This window comes from Condylostylus longicornis, unplaced genomic scaffold (assembly GCF_029603195.1).
Source record: "Condylostylus longicornis isolate FDR11 unplaced genomic scaffold, ASM2960319v2 ptg000064l, whole genome shotgun sequence".
Classification (NCBI taxonomy): domain Eukaryota; kingdom Metazoa; phylum Arthropoda; class Insecta; order Diptera; family Dolichopodidae; genus Condylostylus; species Condylostylus longicornis.
The window spans coordinates 1,888,078-1,902,169 of NW_026578032.1; the positions used below are offsets into that span (position 1 = coordinate 1,888,078).

Here is a 14,092-nt window from a genome sequence, read left to right on the forward strand (position 1 = left end):
TTATCTATGGAAAAAAAAGAGACGGATTTATGTTGGAGCAATTATACGAAGGAAAGGGAATAAAAATAAAATAAAGCAAAGTATGATTGTATGTTATTTGTGTTTCGTCATCATGCGATGTGAAGGGGAGAGAAGAGGAGAAAAATGAAAAATGTATATTTTTTTTTTAGTATGTAATTTTAAAAATCAAAATATTTCTCCAGTCTTTGCTGAGCAATTGACCAAAGCGTTGTGTTGATAGAATAAGTTTTTGTATTAAAATAATTTTTGAAATTGTGAGAATTTAAAATTACATTTATTTTACAAAATGGCAAATCCAAATCCAGAAATTAAATATACAAAAGTAAGTATTAACATTATATTATTGTTAATTATTGTAATACATATTGGATATATTATTTTTAACAATATTTAAATTAAAAAATGTAGTGATATAAATCCAAAAATTTTACAATGTCCAATTATTAGGTTTTAACAAATTTTATAAGATTAAATTAATAATAAAAAATTAGTGGCCCTTATCGTACTTAATATTATTCGTCGATAATTTTTCATGATAAGGGCTACTATAGTCCGTCCAGACTTAAATAAAATAACTAAATTAATTGTTATGACTTGTTTTGTTAAAAATATCACTAATGTTAGAATATATTTTTTAGAGTAAAGGTATTGAACACAGAATATCAATTTAGGCGTTTGTATAGGAAGCTTTAAAATACAGATTGAAATTTTAAAATGTTTTAGAAAATTTTTGAAAAAAACTCAAACTGCTGTATGAAACGCAAGAAAATATAAGTTTTGTTTCGATATTTGGCCTATGTCTGATTATAAATGTGTGTATGTGATTATATCAAAATACCGGTGTATAAACTCACTTCAAATAATTGTGTATACTTTTTTCTGTTTATTATTTGTATAACAGGAATATTATAATATTTTTAAGAGCGTAGATGAATAATACATTATATTTGAACATATGTCTGAAATATTTTCGCGTAGCAAAGATTGTTATTTTACTTTTTCTCACTCTTCGTGTTGGAATAATATACATATAAGTATGTACTCTTATAATTTATATAGAAGAATAAGCATGCATACATACATTCATACTTGTTTAATCAGGTACATATAGGATCAAAAAATTTTTTTTAGTTTTTTATAATTGTACCGGTTGAATACAATACTCGTATTATGTTATCATATAGTGTCTACGAGACTCTACGAAATGTAGATTTCATGTGAAGAGACAGAAGTTAAAGAGGGAACAGTTTATTTAGTTTGTAAATTGTCATTCTTCTGCAACAATGATACCAATTTGCACTTTTATTTGCACAAATTTTTCCATAAAATTTCACGACTCCAGTTTTTCGAAATGCACGAATTTCTAGAAATTTTTCTTTATAATTTATGTCTACTCATTTCCATCCAGCTCTGTTAAAGTTAATCGATATTTAAACTAATTATTTTTTAAAGAAAATTATCTATTTAAATACCTACATTTAATTTAATAATTCAAGGGAAAATTGATGACTTTTCAAATAAATTTCAATAATTGTAAGAAAATTCATTGACGTACAAATAGTATTTAATATCGTTCGTGAGTTGTTTGTCGGAAAGTTATTTAATATAACAGTTTACTATTATGCGGTTAAAATTGTCATAAATTACCTGAACTTCATAGTTATAATTTTAAATATTAATATACACAATTTATATGACAAAAAAAAATAAATTTGCGTGATTACGTATTGGATATAACAGTTATGTAAATAATATGTGGTATAATTTTACGAGAATGATTGAGCAAAAATTATATTATTTGCTACTCAAAGCTACATTATTGTTTTTACAATTTAATTTTCGATTTCTGACATTTTGTTACTGATATTATGAATATAATATGAGTAAATTAAAAAAATTTTTTACATACATACATGTGAATAAAGTCAGTAGAATAGTTGAGAATCAGATCCAATTATAGATTTAGAATTTTGAAAGGTAATTTGATAGATCGGAACGGGACCATTCTAAATATCTTCTTCTATAAAGCATTACAGTTTAATTGAGGAATTAAATTATAAATTAAATTAAATAATAAAAAAATAAATTAAATGAAATTCTTCTCAATATTGTGTTCGTGATTATTTAACTTTAACGGAGATTTTATTTTCCTAAATTGCAAGTAATTTTAATTTTATTTTATCATTTTTATTACTTTACATTATGTTGTTGCTACCATTAAAGTAATAAGTATATTTATAAGTAGATGAAATAACAAAAAATAATTTATTCGATTTATTTTCATTTTTGACCTCATTAATCAGTCGACCATTATTCTGAATTGATAGCAACCAGCCGGTGAACCGAAATATTTTTCATATCTATATCAATACAAGTATAATATTAGATAAGTATTTAGAGCTTCAGAGTATATAGTCGAAGCCAAACCATCAGCAATTAGATTTCTCTTACATAATATGATTTTTTTGCCTTAAAAGTATATTAGAAAACAAAATATTAATAAAAATCTTCAAAAAACTTTGCAATATCACTTCTGTGTTTTATTATTGCCTTTTTTTTTTATCAAACGTGCAAAGTGTAATAATCACCAATTTTATAACTTTTTGACTTTTTAAGTACTTTTTAATCAAAATAAAGAGAACAGAACAAAAAAAAAATAAATAAATTATTTTATTTCTTCAATACGTTGAAAGTCAAGGTTAATCAAAGCCCCCACCTCTCCTTTCTGAAACGCGATGATTTTATTATTGAAACAAATGTAAAAAAAAAATAAAGATTTAAAAAAGAAATTAAGATAAAAATTTCTCATTTCGGTACGTGTTTTTTATTTTAAATGTTTTAACAATATTTGTATTAATTTAGCGATAATGAAGAATGAGATGTAGATGAATTTATCTTAATATTTGAGATATTAAGGAAATTTTGTACATTTTTAAGCACGTGTGTACTCGCACAAGCAAGACAATGTTGATTTTATTGTAAAGTTTAATTTTCTAATAGATCTTTTCATCAATTTTGTGACCATAATAAATTAATAATTAATTTGAACAATTCTTTGTGCCTATAAACCACATTTTGCTTTAAAAGATACTGTAGTTAAGAGGCGCATCCTTACACAATTTACTTACGTTTTTAATCAAAATTATTGGGTGAATAATACAGCTGAGAATGTGTTTGAATTATGATACTACATTTCTTTTTGGTTTTCTTTTTTGTAAAATCTATGGCGGTTTGGGCAATTTAACATTATTGTATAAGTGTGCAAATTTTACAATAGTTTGAAATGTGGGAGATTTTTCAACAATATTAAAAATTTTTGCTCATTGTTCTGAATTAAAGAGAAAATTACGTAACGAGGCCATACGAATAGGATAACTAAGCCTTGTACATATGTTAGAATATTTAATATTTATATAATAACGTATATACATAATAACGTATAATAATATACATAACGTATGTACATAAAATAAGTACAAAAATTTTGGTTATATACTATCTTTAAGTATATACAAGATAATTTATTTTCAGCTTTATTATCTTATCATAATACTAATTTAACTAAGAAATTATTTTTCACAAAAATAGTGCAAAATCAGTGCTTTGAGTCATGAACACTTAAAATTTTTTAATTGTATATTTTTTTTGTGTATAACTCGTTTAGAAATCATGAAGTGTTTACGAATTAGAAAAATCTTCATATTTATTTTGGGAAGATTGTGTACTTTTTTTTTTTTTTTCTTCCCAGGGACCGAGGCCGTTAGGCCCTTCTCACGGCAACCCAAAAGATCTTTTGTGATTCCCATTCCCACCTACATTAGCCCTACACCTAGGCCCCTGACAAACCGCAGTATGGCAGCCACATCAAGTTCCGAGATTCTCCCCGGGGTCACAAAGCTTCCCCGAAGCATCTCAGTTGCAGGCAAGCAACCGCCTCGGCCGATTTCGTCCGCCATCCTACCCATCCTGTTCAGTTAGTTTTATTGTCCATTTACTTAGCTTTATTGTAATTTAACTTGTGCAACGTTTTTCTCTGAATTACGTTTCCAATATTCTATATCCTAAATATTTTTTCAGTTTATAACTAATTATCATGTATTTATTATAATACGTTAATTTTTAATGCTTTTTTATAGCTTTTCATTAACAATGAATATATTGATGCCGTCTCTGGAAAAACATTTCCAACAATGAATCCAGCTACTGGACAAAAAATTATTGATGTAGCTGAAGGTGATAAGGTAATTTCTTTTTGATAAATCCAGAAATGTACTCGTATATTAAATAAAAAAAGCATATTAATTTACAATTTAGGCTGATGTTGATTTAGCTGTTGAAGCAGCAAAAAAAGCATTCGCTCGTGGTTCACCATGGAGAGAAATGGATCCATGGAATAGATCAAAAATTATGATTAAGTAAGAATAAAAAATATGCATAATATTATTTACTTTCGTAATTAAAAAATTTGTTTTTACAGGTTGGCCGATCTTATAATGAGAGATCAAGTATATATTGCCAATTTAGAAACACTTGATAATGGAAAACCATTCTCTGAAGCTATGATGGATGTTATTTATTCAGTTGAAGTTCTTAAATATTATGCTGGATGGTGTGATAAATTTTCAGGTGATACGGTTCCAGCTGGATCAAGTTTATATTCAGTTACAAAAAAAGAACCAATTGGTGTAGTTGGTCAAATTATACCATGGAATTATCCTTTGTTAATGTTGGCATGGAAATGGGGTCCTGCATTAGCCACTGGTTGTACAATTGTTATGAAACCAGCTGAACAAACACCACTTACTGCTTTGTATGTTGCTTCTTTAGCTAAAGAAGCTGGATTTGCTCCTGGTGTCATAAATATTATTCCAGGTTATGGACCAACTGCTGGTGCTGCAATCAGTCATCATCCAGAAATTCGTAAAGTTGCATTTACTGGATCTGTAGAAGTTGGAAAAATTATAATGAAAGCCGCAGCTGAAACAAATTTAAAACGTGTATCATTAGAATTGGGTGGTAAATCACCACTTGTTGTATGTGATGATGCAGATGTTGATGAAGCTGTTGAAATCGCACACGAAGCATTATTTTCAAATCATGGTCAATCATGTTGTGCTGGTAGTCGAACATATGTTCATGAAAAAATTTATGATCAATTTGTAAAGAAGGCTGTTGAAAAAGCTAAAGCTAGAAAAGTTGGTAATCCATTTGAAAAGGGTGTACAACAAGGTCCACAAATTGATGATGAAATGTTTACAAAAGTACTTGGTTATATCGAAAGTGGTAAGAAAGAAGGTGCTAAATTAGAATGCGGTGGTAAACGTTTAGGAGATGTTGGTTTCTTTATTGAACCAACAGTATTTTCAAATGTTAAAGATGATATGAAAATTGCCAAAGAAGAAATATTTGGTCCAGTTCAATCTATATTCAAATTTAATAATTTAGATGAAATGATTGAACGCGCTAATAATACACAATATGGTTTAGCTGCTGCAATTATTACAAAAGATTTAAATCGTGCTGTAAGATTTTCTAATTATGTTGATGCTGGTTCAGTATGGATCAATTGTTATGATGCTGTATTACCACAGGTACCATTTGGTGGTTATAAAATGTCTGGCTTTGGTCGTGAGCTTGGCAAAGCTGGTTTGGATAATTATTTGGAAACTAAAACTGTAACAATGAAACTTTCAAATAAAAATTTGTAAATTTATTTTACAATTTTGATATTGTTGTGTGAAATTTTTTTGATATTTTATTATCTTTTGTATATTAATAATCAAATCCCGACTCATAAACAAAAATGGAATTAAATAGATTTTTTTCTGAGTATTTCAATAATATTGAAAATAAACTAGAATTACGCTGCGCAGTAGAAATATTAAGAAGGGGTATAAGATTTTTGAGTTTTTGCCAACACATACATACAAAATAATGCAGTTTAAGCTATAGATACTCATTTTATATAATCTTTTTATAGAACCAATTTATAATAATCAAAACACAAAATAAAAACAAGACACTCTTGTTCTTATTATCATTCATGCTTAACTTGTTTAAAAAGAGAATCGTTGACCTCTTTATAAAAATATTCGCTTTTCGCTTTCAATATTACAAAAGAAAAACATAAAAATAAAAATACTTACATATTACGTTTTTCATGCTTAATCATTTTATTACAGAAAATAAAAAATATACAAACAAGACTTAATTGTTTATGCCGGTTCTTAAGATAACAAAATTTACTGCAATATGTTGCTAGATATTTGATTAAAATGTAACATAACATGTTGATACGTAAATTTTGCTCATTTCTGATGCTCGAAACAATGATAATATGTATATAATATTATAATCTTTACTGAATCACCCTGTATTAGAATGATTATATTATAGGAATTGTACATTGTTATTGTATATGACATGTTTAAGGAATTTGTGTGTAAAAGCACACACGTAATATTTAATCCAATATGATATTAAAGATTAAACCCACATTTCTTCCTTTTAAATAAAAAGTAAGAAATCGTGTACCAATACTTACCTTGAAAATAGTATTTATATCACTTTTTTTTAATATTTTTAATATGGATTTTGATTCAATACATGTAACAGAAAGTCCTTTTTTTTGACAATATAGAAGTTTTAGCAACAAGGATCTGTAATACGCATAAAGATAAAGTCAACTTATGTTATTTTTATCGACATTAAATACATTTTCAATACCAATACCCTTTAGAGTCAACAAAGATATTTTGATGTTTCAACGTTCAGTTGAGTGTTAATGACCAGTTAAATGGCAGCGCAATTTTGTAATCTTTAAATATTTTGCAGAAACATTATTTATGTATAGTTGACATTTTTCACTTAAGGTGATATTGTACGCATGGAGTTTTCATGCATTTAAAATTAAAAAAATTCAATCTAATTCAAATTTTTAATGGAAATTTGCTTTTATAATAATTAAGCTACAATTGCTATACAAAAATTTAATTTATCATTCCATCCTAAATATATGCAATTTTTTTTTCAGAATAAAAGATTTTATAACCAAAATAGCTACAAATAGCTTCTTGTATGTGTAGCTGTGTAATATTTTCATTTACAACTTTTAAATTGTATAACAGATGGTAGTAGTTGTATAAAGTAAATCTGTAATACCTGGTAATGCATTATGTTTACATATGTAAATAACATAACTTTTATATTATGGGTACCTTTTTTACTTGGAACTGTTAAAATAAATATTTGAATTAAGTGCATAATACATACTATATAATATTTAAATATGCTTGATATACATTATATTCCTAGAATTTTGAATTCTTAGAATTAATATAACAATATATAACACTTATATGAATATAACACAAAATATGTATATTAATACATATTTTTGAAAAACATATAACAATATGGTCTAAATATAGAAGAATACAGTAAAATAAGAGAAGAGAATTTGTTTTATATATAATATGTTAATAACTTGTATATATAAAAATTATGTACATATAATTCATATCATACAATAAAGTTATGTATGTATATATTTTTAAGGTTATTAACACCAAAGAAAAATACAATAGAAAATATTTGAGTACTCAAATATTTATGTAGGTGTACTAGGCAAAGTGTATATGTATAAGATCTACATATATTGTATTCTATAGACATATATATTATGTTATATATATGCACATACATACAATATTATTATATTCAAATTATATATTTATTGTAATTTCTGATTTAATGTGTTATTTAATAACGAATTATAAAAATAAATTTTTTTTTTTATATTCAATTTAAAACATTTTAATTTATTAAATTTACTGGTAATATTTCTCAGTTTATTTAATCTTATTGTTATAATAAGATCAGTCAATAATTACAAATGTGCAAACACAGCATTTCTGGACATTTTCTAGAAAGCAATGACTTAAATACAAAGTAAATTTGTATGCATTATTTCAATAATACACACGTTGTATATAAGCTGTCCGTTTATTATCCTTTTAAAATTTATATATTATATATATATATATATATATATATATATATACATATTGGGTATATATATCATACACACATATACCATTATTATTTTCAATATTTTTAATATTTTTTTTTTCTATTTTGTTCAGCATATTCGTTGCATATAACATTACAAAAATCTATATCTATTTCTATATCTATACATATTGATACATACATACATACATACGAATAGAAAATAATGAATTAAAATTCAAATTTTACTCAATGGAAATTGTTTCACGTGCTTCTAAATATTTCTTTTTTTATCATTTCATATTTTCTTTCTATTTATTTTCCATTTTTATTTTATTTTTATTACGATATTCGTAAATATTATTGTATAAAGCTTTTTAGTTTTTGTTTTTGTATTCTAATTTTCTGCTCTATAAAATTTCACGTGTTTTGAATAAAAAAATATATATATATGTTATATAAATAGTAAATAGTATGTACGTATATACCATAAGTAGTATTTAAATTTAAAATCTTGCGCATTCTTAGATCGAAATTAATGAGAAAATTCCCCTTATATTGCACGAAAACTTTCAGAGGAGAAATATAAATAATATGTTGAACAACAGGTAATAATGAATGTGTATATACATACATATAGAAATTTCACCAAGGTATTGTTGAAAATTTTTAATTATTTTTGTATCTTTTTAAATTTTGTTGTGGTTGTTTTATTTTTATGGATATTTTCCTTTTAAATGAAAACATAAAAAATTTTTTTTTTCTGTTTTTGTTTTTTTTGGATTTTAGGCTTTTCCTTTTTCTTGTTGTTTGGCGAAAAGAAACAAAAACATAACAAAAAAAATAATTTTGTAATAAAAGAAGAAAAATTGTGTTTACTTTTTTAATTTTTTTTCCCTTTTTCTTTTTTAGTTATTCATTTTAGTTATTCAATTCTCTCAGTCTTAATTGTAAATTGAAATTGAATGGACGTATTTTTAGAGCAAAAAAATATCGCTTCATAATTTTTTTGTGTGTGTACGACGAAAATTACGACTATAAGTGAAAATAACGGTGACAATTTAAAGTAGCCATTTGCTAATTGTAAGAAAATTATTTTACAATTTTTTTTAGTTCCAAATTTTTCATTTAATTCAAAATAAACGATCTTGGAATAAATAGAGAGTGTTAAATCAAAAATATTGTAATTTTTAATTGGTTTGTTAATTTCAGTTTTACTCTTTAAAATTAATTAAGTATTTGGAATTTAATGGGATGGTGTTGTAAATTAGAAGTAAATGTAAAAAATTCTTAAATTTAAGAAAATTAAATTTTATTTATTTAAAAAAATTTTTAAGATAGCTAGTTGGAAATTTGAAATCTCATTTAATTTTTTTTAAAAAATATACTTGAAGAAATTTTTAAAATTTCAAGTGGAAATTTTTTAATTAAGATCATTAATATATTGTTGATCCCAAAAAATTAATTATTTTGCCCCTTAGAAATTGTAACCTAGAAGAAATACTTTGTAATATAAAATTTCCTTTTGGTTTTTATTAAGTGCATTAGGTATTAAATTAAATAGTATTTTTTTTTTATTTTATTTCATTTCTTTTAATATTTTTCCCTTCTTCTGTTTTTTATTTAACAAGTGTTAATATAAAATATTTACGGGTTGTTTGTTATACGTAAACATATAGTTATACACCAAACAAATACAAAAACATAAATAGTAAATAATCCTTTTTTTTAAGAGTTCTTCCTTAAGAGTTAAAATAACACAGAAATAAGCACTTGTTTTTTTTGGTTTTTCATTTTTGGATTATTTGAAATCCTTTAAAATTTATTTTGTTTTTGTTATTAAAAGTATAAAACCAAAAAGTCTTAAGTAAGTTAAAATATTTTTGGACTTTTATTTTACTATATAGATAAATAAAAAGATTAACGAAACACAAAAAAATATTAAATAAATACAAGAGAAAATAAAAAATAATAAGCAGTAGGAAAAAGACAAAATTATGTAAGTAATTTTATGAGAGTTTTCCTGTTTATTTTCAAAAGGACCAAAGGATATAATATAGGGAATAATAAGAAAAAGTTATACACTCATTATCCCATATTTTTTTTTATATAAATATACGAATGTAATATGTTATAATGGGATTTGTAAGTGCGACAACATTTTTAGTCTATATAGTTACAAACTAACAGTATAATAATATAACAGTTATAATAACAGTTTGGTAGTTGTTACAACAACAGCAATAATAATAATAATAATAAAATTAAATTGAAAATTAAAGTTATAGAAAATTATTATATTTTTGTTTTTGTTTGAATTGTGAATTGTGTTAAGTGATTGGTAAATTTCCATAATAATTAATTATTCACACAAATTCGGGAGATATTACACATGGAAAATTTTATTTTATTAAAATAAAAATTAAGAAAATATTTTTGTTATATTATAAACACACAAAAATTCCAATTAATTTATTATTTTGTTTATTTGCATATAAGAGTATAATTAATTATAGTGATTGAAATTTTAGGGGAAAATTGGAAAAGTTTAATAAAAATATTTATATAACAGTTGAGTTTATTAATATATTTATAGTAATTTATTTCCGAAATGAAAATTTGGAAATTATAGAACGGTCGAAGGATTAGAATTTTCTTAATTTTTTTGTTAATTATTATTAAATTATTTTGAAAAAATTATCAAATATTTAATATTGATTTTACCTTTATTTTATATAGGTTCAAGTGATTTTAACAGATTTTAAAAGGTTTCTTATACATATATACATACATATGTTTGGAAATTAATTAAAAATATTTTAAAGAAATTGTGAATTTGGAAATCCTTAATTTCTTTTGTTTCTTGGAACAAAAGTTTTTCTTATTTTATTTTGGTTGTCTATTAAAAAAGTGAAAATCAATAATTAAAAATAAATTTTATAAAAAAAAATATTAGAAAATCACAGAAAAAATAAAATGAAAGTCTAGAAGAAATGAAAATTGATCTAGTATTTTTTTAAAATAAAAAAAAAAAATTTTTTAAATAAAATCAACAATAATATTTTTAATTGAAATTTCAACAATTTTATGAAAAAAAAAATTTTAAAATGTTGAAATTTTTGAAATTAATAAAACCAAGTTAAAAATTTTTAATAGAATTGTGAAAACAACAATCTTTTAACAAAATAAATTTTTAATTAGAAAATTTTCTTGAAATTTTCTTAAAAAAAACCGAAAAGGATTTACGAACGTGCTTAAATAAAAGTGAATTCAGAAAAGAAAAGAAGAGCACAAAACACAAAAGTGTTGTTACTTTTAATTTTCTTTCATTATTTTTTTTTCTCAATTTTATTGAATTAAGAATTTTAAACTTTTGAATTAAAAATTTATAATATTTTTTTGTCTCATATAAAAAGTAAAAGTGGAAAAACAAAGAAGTTTAATAATTTTGTACAAAAAAAAAAATTAATTTTTCCAATTACATTTTTTGTTTTTCATTTAAAGAAAATTTTATATTTGTTTTAATTTAATTTTAATTGTGAAAATTTGAGAATTTCTTTCAATTGAATTACTAAAACGAATTCCGTGTACGAGATACGAGTAAGGAAATTAAGGATCTTTAAATATTAAAGAAGGTAAGTAAGAAAGAGAATATTAATTATTAAAAAAATTTTTTGTTATTGTTTTAATTTTAAAAATGACAAAATTTTTTTTTTTGTATGAACTTTGTACAAAATATATTCAAGACGAATTTGCTGAAATTTTCGAATTAATTTGATGTTGAGAAATTTTTAAAATTAAAATGACAATTGAGAATTACGAGAAATAATTTAAAAATTTTATTCAAAGGAAGTTGTAAGGGTTTCGAAACTCACTTTGTTAAAAATTATTTAAATTAAAGAATTACTTAAGTATAAAATACTTTAAGTTGCAAATTCAATATTATTGTTGGTAATTTTGTGTATTAGTAGGAATATTGAATACATACATATATGAAAATGATTCCTTAGAAAGGATTATTGTAAAAAAATTGGTAATAAGTCAATTAAAAACAATTTGTCATAGATATGGAGTACAAATATTTTACTTTTGATCAGTTAAAAATATTAATTAATTAAATTATAATAATATCGGAATGAAATTCGGTAATATACTTAAGTAAGACAATTTACATTACATAAGTATATTATGTTGTCAATATCTAATTTAGTCGTATAATTTTTGGCAAAATTTTTAATAAATTTTAAATAATTTATGAAAATTTTCAGAAACTAATTGGACTCGTTAAATGTATGCATCTCATTTTACATAAATTTCCAATTTAGTGGATAATTATGTGTTAATTTTATTAATTTTATACACAGTGCAGTCTGATATTAATGTGAAATGGGTGATTCATTGACAAAAATTTTTAAATTTACTTATAAATTGAACTTGAGAACACTTTTTAAAAAAAATTTAATTACAAACACCATTTTGCCATTTTATTTAAATACATTTATTGAAATGAATACTCTCAGAAAAGTAAAACAATGGTAATTTTTTAAAATGGTAAACTTTTTAATGTTAAACTTTTCAATTGTAAACTTTTTAAATTATCGATTCTATAAAAAAGGAATTCCGAATCTTTTAAATCATAAATTTCTGACTTCTATACGTCTACATTGTAATCTTTAATATTAAATATATTTTATTTTTCTTGATTTTCTTTGAGTTTATTACTTACTTAATAGCATATAAAGGATATACTCGTATTTAACTACAGATTCTTTAAAAAAATCTCATAAATTATTTTATGAATAGAAAATATAAAAAAAAACAACAACTCAATTGTTATCTTTGTCTTGATTATCTCTTATTCATTTTTGATGATTGTAAGTTTAAATATTTTTTTTTTCTTATTTATAAAAGTTTACAAAAGAAAAGAATTTTTTATATTCTATTATAAAAACATTTATTTTACAATACGATATTATAAAGAGGTTGGGGATATTGTATATATACATATATATTTTTGTATAAAAGTTTATAACAAATGTTAATTTATTGGGAATTTTTTTGAAAACTATAAAGTTAATTTTAAATTGTTGTAAAAATATAAACGAAATTTGTATTGGGATCATTCAAGATGAGTTCAAGTCTAATTAAAAAGATTTTTTCAAGTGTTTTGGAATCAAAAAAAACAAATTGTCTGTAATTTTTATTGTATAATAAAATTTTTATTTTTTGTTAAACTTTTTAAGATTTTAAAAATTATTTTCTTAAATTTTAATATGAAAAAATAAATTTTTAGTAATGTTTCAGCTTAAAAAAAAAATGATTCGCGTTTTATAAGATTTGTCTTTAATGTTTATTGGGTTTGGAGTGGATTTGAGTTATTATTAAAACATTACTGTCAAAAGATTGTTAATTTCTCAGAGAAGAGAGTCGAAATTTAAATAAGTGATGACATTTAAAAAAAAAAAACAATATCGTTTTACATTAAGTTTATAGTTAGCCCGTCTATGTTGTCAAATTTCGTATTTTATCTCCTTGTCGTTTCGATCTGGAAGCATTACATCTTTTTTTTCATAAACTGGTAAGTGGTTAATCTCTTAAAAATATTTGTATCAAAAACTATATGATTCTTGAATTGTGGATTCCTTTTTGCAAATGAGCAATATGTATGAGGAAAAAATATTAAAATAGTATACAGATAGTTCTAGTTTCTCATGAATTATAATTGAATATATATCTGAAATGAATATATATGAAAAGAATGTTTGTTATAAGAAATTTTAATGGTTTAAATAAATGGCTATTACACTAAGTAATAACACTATATATATACACATGTTTCGTAGAAATTACAAATTCTGTTACAAATTCTTTAGCTTTCTGTTATTCTTCATTTTCCCATAATCTATTTGGTTAACGCCACATATACTTAAGAAGACCACTATATATTCTCATTTTCTTAAATTTTCCACTCATTCTTTTCTCAACCCTATACTTATGGTTTATTAAATTTTTCTCTGCCTTTTTCAACTCGTTTTCCCTTGTGATTTTCACTTTAATATAA

The 14,092-nt window shown here is 23.2% G+C and overlaps 1 protein-coding gene and 1 long non-coding RNA gene across 2 annotated transcripts in view; both read left to right on the plus strand.

Moving 5' to 3' along the window:
- Positions 1–210: 210 nt before the first annotated feature.
- LOC129612227 (aldehyde dehydrogenase X, mitochondrial) lies at positions 211–5,763 on the plus strand. Its single transcript, XM_055525768.1, has 4 exons — positions 211–343; positions 4,158–4,262; positions 4,336–4,436; positions 4,499–5,763. The coding sequence occupies exons 1-4, from the start codon at positions 308–310 to the stop codon at positions 5,727–5,729; spliced, it is 1,473 nt and encodes a 490-aa protein (XP_055381743.1). The 5' UTR covers positions 211–307; the 3' UTR covers positions 5,730–5,763.
- Positions 5,764–11,126: 5,363 nt separating this feature from the next.
- Positions 11,127–14,092, plus strand: part of LOC129612250 (uncharacterized) — a 182,710-nt gene continuing 179,744 nt past the window's right edge. The window contains exon 1 of the long non-coding RNA XR_008697216.1: positions 11,127–11,666. This is a non-coding gene — a long non-coding RNA (uncharacterized LOC129612250). The remainder of the gene's footprint in view (positions 11,667–14,092) is intronic.